Source organism: Puntigrus tetrazona, chromosome 24 (genome assembly GCF_018831695.1).
Source record: "Puntigrus tetrazona isolate hp1 chromosome 24, ASM1883169v1, whole genome shotgun sequence".
Lineage (NCBI taxonomy): Eukaryota > Metazoa > Chordata > Actinopteri > Cypriniformes > Cyprinidae > Puntigrus > Puntigrus tetrazona.
The window spans coordinates 7,387,067-7,403,730 of record NC_056722.1 but is presented as its reverse complement, the minus strand read 5'-3'; the positions used below and the strand labels follow the sequence as shown (position 1 = coordinate 7,403,730).

Below are 16,664 nucleotides of genomic sequence, written 5' to 3'. Positions count from 1 at the left end.
ATATCCATTATTTATTTATATTTTATGTTGATTTACCATATATATATATATATATATATATATATATATATATATATATATATATATATGGACATTTTTAATTGTAATAGTTATATTTTATAGTTTTATATTGTAGTCCCATGGTATTTCTATTTGATCCTTAGCAATATATTAGTATTAGTAATAATATTTCTTAACTGACAATGAGAACCCCCCCTTGCCATTAAATTGCCATAGTTGAATTTTTTCACAAAATTGTGTTTTTTGTCATTATTTAAAAACGCTGTTTATTCTATATTCCATGTCAATACTGTGTTTATTATCTTTCAGAAATACCATGGTAATACAGTGGTATTCTGAATTTTTATTTGATAAATACAGTGATATGTGAATGATCATACAGTATCATGGCGTTATTATGATTTAATAGCATCAAAATTTACACAGTGGTTTCATTAAATGTTATAAAATGGCTATGAAAAGCACTTAATTAGGATTTGTACACACCTAGCCACAGGTACCCTGCACGTTTCGGAGGTTTCTTTAGCGCCTGCCGGTTGTTATTTATAGCTTTGATTATACATACCGTACATTACTCCATTCAGAAGTGTCCCTCAAGTGCAACAGAAAATCAAAGCGGCATGAAACAATGATTGATTGCCTTTTAAATATGTAGCTATGTGGCAAAACTCCCAACTTTACATCAAACGCCTCTCATTTCTTTATGAAGAAAAATGGGTAAGTACACCCCAGATAATCCTTCAAACCCAGCGTGAGTCCTGACAGCACGAGACGCACATTAGGACAGTGATTAAGGTGTGTTCTCAGCGTTCACAATCCCCCCGAGGACTGAAAGGAACCCGTCATCAGGTTTTTATGTGCGACGACGAGCTGCCAACCCAGATCGCTGATAATCGCCCCGTGGCCAGAACCTGTCACAGACCTCCACCGGTAAATAGACAATTAGACGTGTCTTGTTATGCCTCCCATGTACATCACGCCCAGCGTTTCTCGCTATGACTTTCAAAGGGGCTTTTCCAGATGTTTGTCATAAAGAGCATGTTCCTTCCAGAGGCTTGCCGCCCCGTCTCAGCCAATAAAAATCAATCTTTTGTTAAGACGATCGGAGGCCACACAAGGGACGGAAGTTTTATGTCGGTGCCTGGATCACACACGCGCACAAAAATGCTTTCATTAGGCCCGTATTTACGTGCTTTTCTCCTCTTTTACAAGGACCTCGGTGCTGGCAAGCATTCAGGCAGCCTTCATGACTGGAAAGAATGCCATTGATTTCAGGATTCAGAGTAACCAGCATGTTTTCTTTGATTATGAACCGCGCAGGAAGCCAGGCGTTATTTCCACAGTGAGGAATCTTTGTACAGTCGACCCACTGCAGCCGATGGTCGGACGAGGTTATCTCTCGCACCGTAAGATCAGGGAAAAATAGCTGTATGTAGGCGAAAATAAGCACACACAACACGATAATGAGCCTACAGTGGGTAGATAAATCCACTGCAGCTCGAGATTAGTGTCCCTCCAGTGAAATATACGTTGATTGCCTTCCTACTGTTATGTATCCCTTCACGTTCACTAGATTTAGAACTAGATGATAAAACTGAGATTACCTACAGGGGATGTGGGGACTATATCTGTTCTGAATACGGAGCTGAACTCGGATGCCAGTATTACGCACATCCAGTGCTTCATGTTTGTTTTAGGCCTGAGAGGCTTTTCATTTTTTAATTTCAGGTTGATCATTCGAAGCTTTTTGAAGTTTAATTATGCAACGGATATACCAAGTAATATTCATAACTTTACTTTACACATGCTGTGTGATCCTAGGTCAACATATTTCGTTGATCCCTGGAACAGCATTTTAATCCAGAAATGTATTCTTGATTAGCCATGATGTTCTGGGTGTTCGGTGCAGTGTAATTTATGTACGTTTGTTTAGTTTCTTCGGTGTTGCTATGGGGTTGTTCTGGATGATTTAGTGCGTTACTATGCAGTTTATATTGTCGTATGGTTTCTTTGGTGGTTTTTGGTGTGTTCCAGTTGTTTATTATGCTAAATGCAGTGTATGTGGTTTAGGTTGTTGCTAGGTCATTATTAGGGTGTTCTGGGTATTCTACTGTGAAGTAACCAGGGGCGTCTGGGAGATTACTAAAGTTTTGCTAGGTGGTTATCAGGGTGTTCGGTGTGTTGCTAGTGTGGTTTAGTGTGCTATAGGTTACGTGTTTTAGATGGTTGCTAGGGTGTTACTATGTAGTTATGAGGGTGTCTTTCAGTTTTGTTAGTTATTGCTGTTTTTCGGGAGTTTGAGGAGGTTGCTATGCTGTTGTTATGGTGTTTTGAATCTTGGTGGTTGCATGAGTGGTTGTCGAGTGGTTGTCAGGGTGGTTTGTTGCTGGGGTAGGAGATTGCTAAGCTGTTGCTAGGTGATAATTGAGGTGCTCTGAATATCTTTAGGGTGTTTTACTGTTTTAGGGATGTACTAGATGGTTTCTAATGCATTGCTAAGTTGTTATTATGCTCTTGTAAGGTTTTTTCTTAATGGTTTTTAATTTGCCTATTGGAAAGTTTGCCGTTAAGGTGTTCTAAGTAATTACTAGAGCCTTGCTGGAGGGTATTGATAAATCTTCCTTGGTGTATATGCAGTCGAGCAGAAAAGTAAAGTTTTTAGGGATGAGAAGATTGATGTGTATATGTATAGCTCAGGGTGGCCAGGTCTGTGTAAAAAAAACAGCCCAATAGTCCCCAAAACTAGACCGGTTGGGTTGTAGGAGAAAATGACTTATTAAAATCACTTTGTGGGGTGCGTTGCTTCAACTCTTCAAATACGTAGCTTCTTCGAAGCTTAGTTCGTGTGAAAATCATGGACTTGGCAACACTGCTATAGCTTTCACTTTTTATAGCTTCACTTTCAAATTTTTTCTGTCTAGTTTCCGGGCCTTTCTTTTATTTCGAGACACAGGCACATCAGTGTTGTCATAACTTGCTAATTATGATACATTTTTGCAGTGTGACATACTCATTTTCCACTCCTTCTCTTATTGTTTCCTCCTGTTTTCTGTCCTTTCTTTATCTCTTTTTTCCTGCACTCACCCAGTCAAGTGCATCAGTTCTAAAATTAATCCCATATGTCGGAGCAGGTTTCTGGAAGTGGTTGAGCATATAGTGCAGTAAACATTGTTGTGTGAGTGTGTGTGTGTGTGTGTGTGTTTGAACCCTCTGTAGACCGCAAACCCGGCCTGTGTTTGATATTAAAGACTACGGGTCACACCGCGTGGTAATCGTAACGATTATACATGATTTGGACGTCTGGGACCCGCGAGTTCTCCCCGCCGTCCAGCTGTTTCATGCTTACTTGCTCAGAATTGATGTGGTCAATTTTTCATAATTATGTCTGTCTCTCTATCAGACCACTTTTTGTGTTTGTTCAGGTGGGCTTCGTATTGTTGTATTTGTTCTGTGTCTGAAAAAGAGTGGGGGGGGCAAAAGATAATTTCTGTGTAAATAATGGGAGCAAGTGGCATGTGCTGTCTGGAGATCTCATGAAAATGTCATGCTTTCATGTTTTTATACGGATCACAGATGAACTTTAAATGCTCAGACACTACATGCAGGGTAGAGCAATTAAATTAAAATGGGATTAAATTAGTGCTGTGTAAGTTGTGTTTTCCTACTGGTATTTGATGATTTAATTTATTTTAGGTAACAGTCAGAATTTGTGAGATGTGTGTTTGTGTGCGTGCACAGAAGAGGATTGACAACCGTATTTATCTACAGTGCGTGCATATCAGAAGACACGCACACACACACACACACACACACACACACACACACACACACACACACACCTGATTTTCGCTTGCTGCAGTTTCCTCTCAGTCCAGATCTCATTAAAACATCTCACTGTGAATAATTACTTCATTGTTGCTTCGAGCTCGCAATAAAAGCATTTCCTTTTTCTCTGTTTTTGGCTTAATATGTTGCCAGCGAAGACATTTACCAGGCCTTTAGCTATTAAAATGCGTCTCAGAAGGGATTTTGCTCGGCCTTCATCAGACAGGGATAAAATTGCCCGATTCTCCAGTTTGCAGTTAAACCATCGCTGTAATGTTTAATTCTTCTGTTTCCCGTCTTATGAATCGCTTAAACGCTCGCCTCGCCGCATTAATGCAGCGTTTGTCATTTTTTGCGAAGTCAGCTGTTCGCGGCTCAAGTGCACTCGAGGCTAATTGCGTTCGGGTGTGGTAGTCACGTTTCTCATTAGCACACCTTGCGCTGTAGGAAGAATCGCTGGCGATCAAGTGCACCTCAACAATTATAAAACCCCCACCTGACCGTGAATTGTAAAATTATGCTGCGCTTGTTCAATTTTGTGCACTTGTTAACTCGGTCAGTGCAAACGTATAGTGTAACACCTCCCTATACATAATCACCGACTAATCACGTCGCCCACAAAGCCTGCGTTTCGTAAAATGATTGTCATTTACTCTGCCTGAAGGACTTTTCTTTTGTTTTTAAAATGCCTTATACTGTTTTTATAATGTTTGTGTGTAACTTGCAATATGTATTTTCATATTTTAGACCAACACGGGTTCTTATACACCCACGGGGCGGCACTCGGTTTCTGTCGAGGACCAAATGCAGAAACAGAGAGAGGACAGAGACTCTTTCACACAAGCCCAGAGGCAATACAACTCCTTACCGCGGTAAGAGAAGCCACACAGAGACGTCACAGCACAGAATATCTCAGCTTCTCGGATCTGTCAAACACACATTGTCTCTCACAAAAGCACTCTTTTTTTTTCGCCTGAAGTACAGAAGCCCTTTTTAATGCACAGCCTTTGGAACTAAATATTTTACTAATGTATTTATTTATTCCATAATCATCATCATGATTGTATTATTATTATTTAACATCATTTTAAGGTTTTGGTAAGAGGCACCATGTAAAAAATACATAAAACAATCATTTCGTACCACTATTATGACTCCGTTATAATACATTTTGTAAAGATATTTCTTGCATTAACAGTAATACATTCCTGATATAAGTACGTAAGTTGCCGTATCGCCCAGAGCAAAGAAATGAAAAGTAATACTTTAATAAATTCGTGCTAATAATCAATCGCAATCCTATTTCCACGTCTCTCTCACACTCTGTCTGACCTCGGTGGCATTTCTCCGCTGAAGTCATCCCATTGTCATGCGGTCGGTTCTGTCTTTGCTCTCAGCCTTCAGAACAGCAACATTCTGTCTTCATGCTCACATGCCCCTCCTAAACCTAATAAAGATCAGCCCAAGAACCTGTTTGTTGAGGGAAGTTTATCTTGGCAACCGCAGTCTATAGAGCCCCCTTTTTCGGATGGATATCGGCCCCTTTCTTTTATCTGCTTTCTTCACTTTCTCTCTTTTTTCTTCCCCTCCCCTTTGCATATTTGTCATAAATGTCAATAAAGCTTAGAATGTTGCCTGCGGGCTGAGTTTGATATCAGCGTTTCTACTTGCAGGCGTTGGTATCTTCCTAATCTGCTTCAGTTCATGCAAAGCATCCAGCCAACAGACATGAGAAGAAAAAAATCCCGCATTAGAGCTTTACATACTTAACTGACAGGGTGGGGAACTGCAGGCGCTGCTGATAAAGTTTCACGCAATATTTCAGTATATTTATTTACAGCACGGCTGGAAAAGATGCATTTTTTAGCTTTCTGATGAAAACGTACCAGCTCGGAAGTCAGCCTCACAATGCAAGGGTGCTGCTGAGGTGGTCTGTCAGCCACAAAAGAAATCTGACATTGAAGACTGCTCTCTGACGCATTCTCCCGTTTGGTCTGCCAGGCAAAAAAATAAAAATGCAAATCAAATTTGGGATAACACTAGTATTAACACAGTATTAATATATGTATATGTGTGTGTGTTTTGCTATTGCTATTAAGTTTGCCATTTATTTATAAAAAAATATATATATATTATATTATAAAAATTGCAATTCTTTTAATATTCTGAGAATCACAGACTATAATAGCAACATTAATAATGAAAAAAATTTAATAATTTCTGAAAGATCATGTCACACAAAATATCAAATAAAAGAAATTCTTATTTTTTTTAATTACATAAAATGATATATACAATTATTACATCATTCAAGTGTATTTATGTATTATTTACATATAGGCAAAAATTTATATGTGCCAAACAAAGGTCTGTGTAAAACATTGCAAGTTATATAAAAATAAAAAAAGGAAAGAAAGAAAATTTAAAAAAGAGATGCATTTCGCCTTTATTGCTATACGTCTATGACCCTATGTCTTAACAGTACAGAAATGGAAAAAATGTACTTGCCATTCAATTTGCAAGTGTAAGATTGAGTTATGTGGGTATTCTGAATTGGAATTATTGGGAAATGTCTTCAGTCTGTGTGGTCTAACCTACATGCATGGCGCTTGTTTTTATTGGCTTTGGGAACGGTGTAACCAGGATATGTACAATTACAGAATTAGTCCCCCCTCAAGCAATGACAAAGCCCAGCGCACACTGCAGAACGGAGGGGGGCCTCGCTCAGAAAATCCCAGATTCACCCGTCGCTTTTTTCCCTTCTCTTTCCCAAGACAAGTCCTAGAGTCGATAGAGAGCTTGACATTCACTACTCCACACTACGTGGACATAATGACAGTTAATCAATTCAACCAATCAGCTCCCACTATTTCTCACTGCCTTAAGCATCGTCAGTGTCGCTGTCTATATCGAGCGAACTTCAGACGAAAACAGCGGCTTTACGATGAATCCGCCGACTGGTTCCTGGCGGAGCTTTAATACTTTCCCAGGAGAATCTCCGCACGGACGGCGGCCCTTTGATGCGCATTCCACTCATAATCTCATACCGTCGGTCAAGCAGGGTCAAGCTGGTGTGAAATGACCCCTGTCCTCTGGAGGACCCGGCAGAGATGCACACTCATTAGTAATGTAAAGACTTACTGGAACGCCGTCCCTCCACCAATCACAATGCAACGTGGATTAATCAGCAGACACGCGGACAGACTGTGGATTATAAGCAAGCTTTAACAGGGATCCAACTATGTGTTTACACTGTAGATTCAGATTTAGCACTTGGCTAATGAAGGGATTCTTTTTTGAGAGGTGGATTAGACCGAAAGAAAGGGAGGAACAGAAAATGGCAGATAAGCGAAGTGTACGCTGATTAGCGGTAATGGAAGTCATGTGAAACAGAGCGCAACTTCATGCAACAGCTGCACGTTTTAATACGCCAACACTCAGAGAGATAAGAGACGGGGCCCGCGTTCCAGCCTCTCGTTCTGCTTCCTGTTAACAAATAGAAAACATTACTCAAGGTGTTGAGATAATATTGTTCTCTGTGTGCATAGCTGTTGTCCTTTTGATAAACTGTGATGCACACCAGCTGTTTCTCAGATACTCACAAACACTTACTTTTACTACAAAAAAATGATATGATATTATCATAGAGATCGGCTTATTATTTCACATCACTTTATCTACATGTGAATTGCGTTGTTTTCGTTCCAATAATAATGATTGTTTTCAAAAGATTTTTACCAAATAGTCTCCCTGTCTGCTATTGGCTGAAGTGACGGAATGCCCCGCCCCAAGCTCACGCCATTGGTTGAGCTGTTGCTATGTTGGCGCTGGTCGGGATTTTAAATCTTTCAGTTAAATTTACAAATGCTTTAGTTATAGTTACCTCATGCCATTGGTTAAGCTGTTACTATGTATGTTACTATGTTTGCTTGTATCTACATATTAACTTGGAATAGTAGTAATTTAAACATTTCACTTTTATTTCAGGATGTTTCATTGATGGTGTTATGTGTCAAATACATGACCGGAATTAACTACTTTAATAAGAATGCATTGTATTATTGTAGCAATGAATAAGTGTTGATTCGTTAATGCTGTATTGAAGTTTGCTTCTAGCTGTCTGTTTCAAGGTGATAGTTAGTCACCATTTTCTCAATAGTTTCAATAACAAATGTGCACATGTCACGTGACCTTTTTTTTCTTCTTCCTAGCACCATTGCCTCTTGTAAGAAGTGTCATGTGCTTCTCTCAGTTTTTCTGTGTTCTGCTTTTAGTATAAAATACCACAATGTACTGTAATCAACACTGACTAAAGTCACTTTCACCTTCCATTTCGCATTTGAAAACACTATATTCATGGCCTTTGACTTTAAATGATATGCTTCACACAATCGGTCCTGAATGCAATCTGTATTCATTTTCAAACCCCACTGATTTTTTATTTATTATCCAAACAATATGACCCACAGTGCGTGAAACTATGTGATTCTGAGTGTTGCTCGGCTAGGCCAAAATAACTATTATATTTGTTCATACTAAAAATTAGGGGTCTGTTCTAAACCTCAAAGCATAAGTATTAAGTTTTGCTGTGTAATTTGTTGCACACTCTTTCTGGTACAAACATGAATTGTGCCTCAAATCATGTGGCTTGTTGAGGAGAAGTGTGCTATTACTTTTCTTAGCAATCAAATATACAATTGTCACCTAGCGATCAATAAAACTGGTGACTTACATTGAAAAGGGGGCCCAAGCCATTCTGAGGTCTGTAATAATATAGACATTTGGACTTTTTTTTGGCTTAGGCAAGTAAACAACCACCTAGCAATCACCCCCAGCATCATTCTAGTGACAAAAAAATGTAAACACCCCTTATTTCACCACTGCAGTCTGAATTCTGGACAATGCTACAGCATTGTGTGCATTCTTTTGAGAGCACTCCTTACTTACGTGAATCCCAAAAGAAGTGTGCAAGTACACACTTGCATGCTTTTAAGTGTGCAAAGCCAGCGAGGTGTGAGCGGAGCTCCGTTTAGCCATGAGGCGATGGGATGTGGCATGGCAGCTACTTCACATTCCCACTTAATGGATCCTAATAACAGAGCAGAGAGAAGATGGACACAGTCTGAGTGGACACCCCTCACAATGGCTACCATGTTGACAAAGAAATTTATAGGTTGGATGTTTCTTCACTAGTTTCTTTAGGCGAAAAAGAGATCTGATGCTGGTGGTCTGTCAGGTGTGTAGTAGTTGATTGGCCGATATGGATGGACACTGAAGAAACCTGTTATTTGCTTTCTTGATGTTAAGTACGCTAGCTGGTCTCAAACAGAGTGTTTAACTCTTTTTGTGCAGCACTCAACTAGGCTTTTACATATTCTGGGGAACATGGCTGGAACTTGTCTTGGATAACTTGCCAACAAAAGGCAGTGTAGTGTAGTATATTACAGTACAGTACAGTAAAATATAGTATGTTCTCTCAGAAATAAAGGTACAAAAGCTGTCACTGGGGCAATAATTTTGTTATTATTATTATTTAAAGTGTGCATATTTGAACCTAATAGGTACAAAAGTGTACCTTTTGACAATAAACTGTTACACTTATTTCTCTTTTCCTCACAGACAACCACGCAAAAACCCAAGCACCGTGTCTCAAGACTCTTGGGATAAAGTCTATCCTCCCGGCGAAGTCTTTCAGTCCGCCAAAGAGAACCCGCGTTACTCCAGCTACCAGGGATCCCGCGCTACGAACGGCTACCTGGGCCCTGCCGCCTCGGGCCTGAACGCTCGCGTCCTCCTCGAGACTCAAGAGCTCCTGAGACAGGAACAGAGGCGAAAGGAGCAGGAGGCTAAAACCAAGCTACCTACAATGGAGGAGACACCAACTTCAAGCCAAAAGCCTGTTCCTGCTCCACCCAAAGGCCCCTACCGACAAGACGTGCCACCCTCGCCCACCCAACTCGCCCGGCTCAACCGTCTACAGACCCCTGAGAGCCGCCCCTTCTACTCCTGAGACGACAGATCAAAACTGTAGGAAACTGTATGACAGCAATAATACTGAATGGAGAAAGACAGGGCTATAACATGGAGACTGCGTGGAGGATTCTGGGTAAATCGTTGTTTTTTTACTCTTTGTACACACTGAAGATCTTCGTCAACTATCCATCTCACATTCCGGCTTTTGAAAAATGTGTATGTGTTTGTTGAATTCATTGACGTTATGGCACTAGGCACTCTTGACAATCACAGGACAGTCGCCCAAGGCTTTGATCCATGGTTGTTTCCACCGTATTGTGACCTACAGATCTTGTTTTTGTCAGGTGTGCTGAGAAAAACAAGCAGGTGGGTAAATTTAACCACACCTGTCAGAGACACGTCTAGGTCTTATTTCAAAAGAAAAAATGCAATATTTAGCTATAAACCTAAGCTTGCTCCTAGGTCTGTAAAGTTTGTTGTTTACACTTTATTTCAATAGTCCTCTTTAGACATTCTACAAACAGTAAATACTTTGCAACTACATGTCAACTAGCAGTCATTAGAGTATTAGTAGACTGCCTACTTAATATTTTCTAACACTTTATTTTTAGAAATATTCCACAGCATACTGAATATAAGAAACTTTGCAGTGATTGTCAAATTATTCTATAAATCCTAACAGTCTACTCTGTGTGTTAGTAGACATGTAGTTGTAAATTAATGAGTTATTTAAAGTAAGTACAGTGTCTAAAGTGGACTTAGTTTTTCCTTGCACTGAGATATTTTCATCTATAGCATCCTGCTCATTACGTTCTTTTATGTATTTAGAAACAAATTAAGAATTTGCTCCCACAACTTGTATAAATATTTAACAATTTAAACATACCCTCATTATTTTCGCTGAGAACGAGATTTTTGATGTGTTGCGCTAACGAGAGTTTTGTGGATGTAGGTGTACAGTGTTCAGGGTGAGTGTACTCCAGCAGTGTAGCTGAACTCGGCTAATAGAGTGCAGAAGGGTTATGACCCCACAACCCTCCGACTCTCTGCTACCGAAACCCCCATTAACCCATCATACTTTTCAATCTCTCCTCGTGCGTCGCCTCCCATCTCCACCCACTTCATAAGTGGTCCTCCTGATTTTCCTCGAGTTAGTGGCCTCTGTTCCTACACTACTAAAATAGTAAATGTACAGTAAATTGACAAAAATTCATGAATTAGAGAATTCTGCTTTTCACATCTCGTTTAAAATGCTGGCCACGCTTTATTTTGCTAGTTCACTTTAGACATTCTACTAACTACATGTGACTTTCTAACTACATGTCAACTCCATGCCAGCTAATTCTCATTAATCTCTAACTACCCGACTCTCAGAGCAGACTGTGAGGGTAGGTTTAGTAGAAGAAGCTGACATATACTTGTGAAGTTTCTTATGTTGTGGACCCATCAGAATAAAAAGTTTGAAGTTATTAAACAGACAGTCTACTAATACTCTAATGACTACTAGTTGACATGTAGTTGCAAAGTTACTTCTAGTTAGTAGAATGTCTAAAGTTTCCAAAATCCTCCAGAACAGCAAAAAGTTTGGTTTGGTGCTACTAGTGGAAATAGTTCACCTTTTTAAGTCAACGTGAAGCAAAGTTCTTCAATAGCTATGATTTTATCCTCCTATTTTTATGGTAACTTCGTAATACTGCGTGAAGAAACTCTGGACAGAAACACCATTATAAAAATGTGCATAAAAAGGGAATGATTTCTTTCTCTAATAAGAAACCCATTTAACGCATAAATATTGTAGCGTACTTCAAAAAAGTCATGTGGCTTTGCCTCAGCAGTGCATGTTATTGCGTAACTGAACTAACCAGCACATCGTTCTCATCACAAACCGCCTCAAATGCTGTTTTAGCCATTCGAAAATGCCTGAAACAAACTCATCGGAATAGTTTGGAATAATAAAGTTCTTTGCATGACTGCGTTCTAAAAAATCAGGTAACAAAGAAAACATCATGACGCGTGTTATGGCGTTTCGTCCATGTGCTCTGAGACACAAGACAAGTCATTTATTACGTAAGCTTCCCTGCTTGCTGCAACTTTCACTGATGAAAGCAATGTTTTATTTGCAAATGTGACCCTGGAGCACAAAACCAGTCTCAAATGTTCATTTTTCAAAACTGGTATTTGTACATCATATAAAAGCGGAATAATTAAGCCTTCCATTGATGTATGGTTTGTTAGGATGGGATAATATTTGACTAAGATGCAACTATTTGAAAATCTGGAATCTGAGGGTGCAAAAAAATCATTATATTGAGAAAATCACTTTTAAAGTTGTCTAAATAAAGTCCTTTGCAATGCATATAACTAATCAAATTCACAAAATATATTCATGGAACACTATCTTTGCCTAATATAATATTATAAAAAGAAATAATTTAATTTAAGTGGTTGGATGGGAGGGGCTTAAAATAGGAGGGATTGATGATGTCATCCAAAATGGAAAATCGTCTTAAATAATGGAGCATGTTTTTACATTTTGATGAAAGACGATATTACAATGTTGTTTATTTTGGATGATGCATAACACCAGGAACGTGTTAAGTTTAAAGCTTCCTATCAAGACTGTATACGTGTGGCTTCCAGGCAGTGTGTTTGTGTGTGTTTGTTACTTTTATGACTCTGACCTCTGCCATCATACAAACCGTCTTTGGTTTCAACGGCTCAAGCAGAGACTAGCTCTGTTCAGCACTTTAGTTTTTTATCGCACGGATCACCAACACAACACAGCTCAGGTTACAGCTGACGGATACAGCCCAGAACCTGTTTAAAAGAACACTTCACCTAGTGATAAAAAATTATGTCTCTCTCTGCCATGTCCTTCCAAACCTGTTTGCCTTACTTCATGTATATATATATATATATAAAAGAAAGTCCATTCTTGAATCAGAAAAAGTCTTTTTCACCATGACTGTCCCTTTAAATGCAGCTGCCTTTTAACTGTTCATTCAAAAATCCAAACCTCTCTAACAAAACGTCATGTGACTTTTATGCGCGCTGTATGTTTTTTTGATATTCGTGCGTGTGTGTGGGTTTTGCGTGGGATTGTGGATCACCAGTGCCTGTAACATGACTCTCTGTTGTCTATGAACTGTATCTTGGCAGGCACATGAAACACTTGGCCACATTTTTCAGAGCTAAAGCTAAAAGAGCTCAATAAGCTCTCACAAAAGAGAAAGCCAGGCCCATTGACCGGTGTACTTTCCTCCATATCTCTTCCTGTCGTCTCGCTCCGTCTCGGATCCATTCATTGTGGAAAATGTTCAGCATATCTCCTCTATTCTTCTCTGACTTCGGTACTTCCTCCCAAAATTGTTCTGGGTTCTGTGGTACAACATGATGTGCTTCTAATATTGTTTCTACAAACAGACATTTCCAGAACAGCAGCTGTTTTCTTTTTTTTTTTTTTTGTGCTGGCTGCATGAGACGTTCTTGACAGGAAGTGCCTGTAAAGAGTGATTTTTTTTTTTTTTTGTATGTTAAAAGTTTAAGGTGGCGCCAAATGCACATATTTTTTAAAATAAAATTATTGTATTCCTGTGTCTTTCTCTGATCACACAGCATTTGTTTTAATCATTAAAAGAAAGCAAAGATTAATCTGCACATTTTAATGTATTTGTATGACATTTTGTCGTCTGTGTGTATGTCGTAGGTACTATGGTGTTTGATTGCTGTATGCACAGTGAAAATGGTTTTTACACAAAGTTTTTACCTGATGTGTCAAAATATACACAAAGCTTCTCTGTACATATCAAATCTATATTCAATAAATTCTGTTTACAGTAAATTGTTTTGTTTGCCTTTATTGTTAAGAGCGCTTCATTGTATTAAAGCAAATCATTTCTTAAAATATATAATATTACTTATTCGTGTTACCAGACTGTAAAAAAAAAAGTTGAGCCAACTTAAAATTTTAAGTTTGTATGGGTTAAGAAAATTTTAAATTGGCTCAACTATATTTAATTTTTTTTTTCAGTGCATTTTAAGTCCTGAAACACTATGCAATTACATAAATTATAATAATAATAATAATAATAAATGTTGGTTTTGATTTGTTAATAATTTACAATCATTTTAAGGAAGTAACTTTCTATACATTCTACTCTTAAATCTATTCAGGGCCAGGCAACTCTAAAAAAAAAAAATTAGGGTAAGGCACAAACATGATTTGGAAATTGTTTTTTTTTTAAGTACTCGCTCATTATTTTAATTATTTACTAAAAATGCACCATTTTAATGAATACAGGCTAGATCTGGACAAAATAATGAGCAATGTGTCACTGACCCAAATACAGCTTGCATTTCATTGCATTCTGTGGAGATTATGAAACTGTCTTTTGGTGTGAAATTTTGCAAAAAAGGTGATTCATTGCTCTCTGATGATCATCTTGGCAAACCTGATAACAGAAAAGCGCCGGATGCTGAGCAGGAGAAAATGTTAACCTTTGTTCTCTTGGTATGGCGAGCATATTTTAGGACCAGAAAAAGAATTCGGAAGAAATATGCATCCGTTTTCCTCCCTCGGTTTCATCTTTTTCTGATCCCATATATCATTTTAATGTTGGTTGTGACATGGCTGGCCAGTGCTCTAATGGGAAGTGTAATGACTTTGATGGAGATAAAGACAATGCTGGAATTTATGAAGTTCAGGTCCGGGTGAGAGCAGCTTTGGGAATGCTTGCTCTCGCCCTGTTTCTCAGAGAAACTGCCAAGAGTTGTTCTGATGGAGATAGGGAGGCCTACTGAAAAGATCCATCTGTTTGAGCCTGTAGAGGTGTGTGTGTGTGTGTGTGTGTGTGTGTGTCTAAAGATAGACATGGGTCATGTCAAGAAAACTTGAAGGAAAGCAGCAGGGAAGTCGGGCCAGTGAAACACAGGAACGGAGAACATGACCTGTCCCGGCTCAGCAGGGTCACTGTATGTGGGCTTCAGGTGTAGATTGGCACAACACATACCCGGTCACAGCGGCCCGTGTCTGAACCTCAGAGTCTGAACTCAAATCTTTCCCTCCGAGCGAACCGTCTGTGCTTTCTGCTGCTCCCTTTTGAGACACACTTTCCACAAATAGGATACAGACTAGTGTTTCAGTATCATAACGTATGAATTCAATGTTCTTTAGAAGAACAAGCTATGGTTCATAAAGCATAGCAAGAAACAGACATTGATTTAAATGCACAAAACATATATAAACAGGCCACCTGACTTGTGTGCAGACTGTTTCCTGGATTCAAAGTTATATCAACATTTGGGCATAGAGTGCTGGATTTAAATCCAATTCATTGTAGGAGAACAAACTTACTCGAATTACTGAAAACATCTGTACATCATGTTGCTGCATGATTTTCCCATTATCAAAATTGTTAACCTGGGAATATGGGAATGTATGTAGGAAAAAAGCTAATACATTTTTATTTATTTGTTTATCCCTCTTGAATTTATTTAACTTTTATCAGTCCGTCTGTCCATATATCTGTCTATTTGAACCGTTAACCTATGCTTTCATTATTGTTTCTCATAAAATACCAATATAATAACTCAGTTTCAGTTCTTTTTTTTTTCTTTCAAGTGCTTTTGTGCTGTGTTCACGACACCGACGTTTCCCTCTTTATTCCATTGTGTTTGTGGAACACGGTGAGGAGCGCACAACAATTGCTTAATCTCACATGACAATGTGTCTTCCCCGGATTCTCTCGTCACTACATATAGCATGCATACTGCTTCCGTATGAAATGATATCCCATTGTGCAGCGCGAGTTCAGTTCAACAACAAAACAACAAAGCGGCACAAATCTGCATGTTGCCATGGTTTTATGCTGCTTCGCGTAAATCGTTCTCCAGTATTCTCTGCACGTGGCGTAATATCCCTCCCGATTCCAGATTTTTAGCGGAGCGTGCAGCAAGAGGTTGCTGACCCCGCGGGGCCCGTAAACGTGTCTGGGACTGCGAGATGCTCTGTCGTTATTCACACCGTAGTGTTTATGTGGAGTCTAAATCGCCTTTCCACACCGGCCCCATAACATCCCATAAACCTCTGTGGTCTCCGGAATCAATAGCAGCCCGGTGCTGTCAATATGAGGATTTGATTTCACATGTATATTCTGTGGTCTTAACCTGAGGTCTCCTCGGAGGCTCCTTTGGTCGTAGCGCAAGTGCTCTGATATGAAAAGCAGATGCACCGAAGCAGTACGGCTACACACTAATGACCCACATGTTCCTCTCTCGCTTTCTTCTTCTCTTTTGGTTTGCCTGCCCACACCACCTTTTCTCAATGATTCCTCGTTTTTGAGGTCGTGGGTCCTGGAGAGAGTCACCTGCAATGGTTTGAACCAATTTGGGGCCTCCTGTGAAGACGTGAAGATCGGAAGCGCTTTCCATCTGCATAAGGTTACGTCCTTTAATTTCATTCAAGGGTGCTGTTAGTATACTTTTTTTAAACTAAAAATGTTACTTTTTGTGCACTTCTCAGAAGTGGGCTTTATGTACTTCTCAGAAATATACTTAATATAACATAAATATATATTTAATATATGAATCTAAATATATTCGAGCTATACCTGTGCTTCTTGAATCCATGTTTTCATTGTTATATAGTAGGGGTGCTAGTGCATCCGTACTGAATTTTCAAAAGAATACAAGTGAAGAAGAAACCAAAACAACAGATGCTTCCACGTGTAATTAAACAAGATCATCAGACAAAAAACAGCATCAAAACTGTGTAACGTTGCCGAATAAAATGTCACCAATGAAGAGGTAATAATGATTGTCAAGCTTTGGGATGTTGATTATCTACA

General features: G+C 39.1%; 1 protein-coding gene across 1 annotated transcript in view; it reads left to right on the top strand.

Moving 5' to 3' along the window:
* Positions 1–10,546, top strand: part of pard3aa (par-3 family cell polarity regulator alpha, a) — a 445,337-nt gene extending 434,791 nt beyond the window's left edge. The window contains 2 exon segments of the mRNA XM_043225637.1: positions 4,594–4,718; positions 9,466–10,546. Of these exon segments, the coding sequence (XP_043081572.1) occupies positions 4,594–4,718; positions 9,466–9,856 (516 nt within the window). The 3' untranslated portion in view covers positions 9,857–10,546.
* The last annotated feature ends 6,118 nt before the right edge of the window (positions 10,547–16,664 follow it).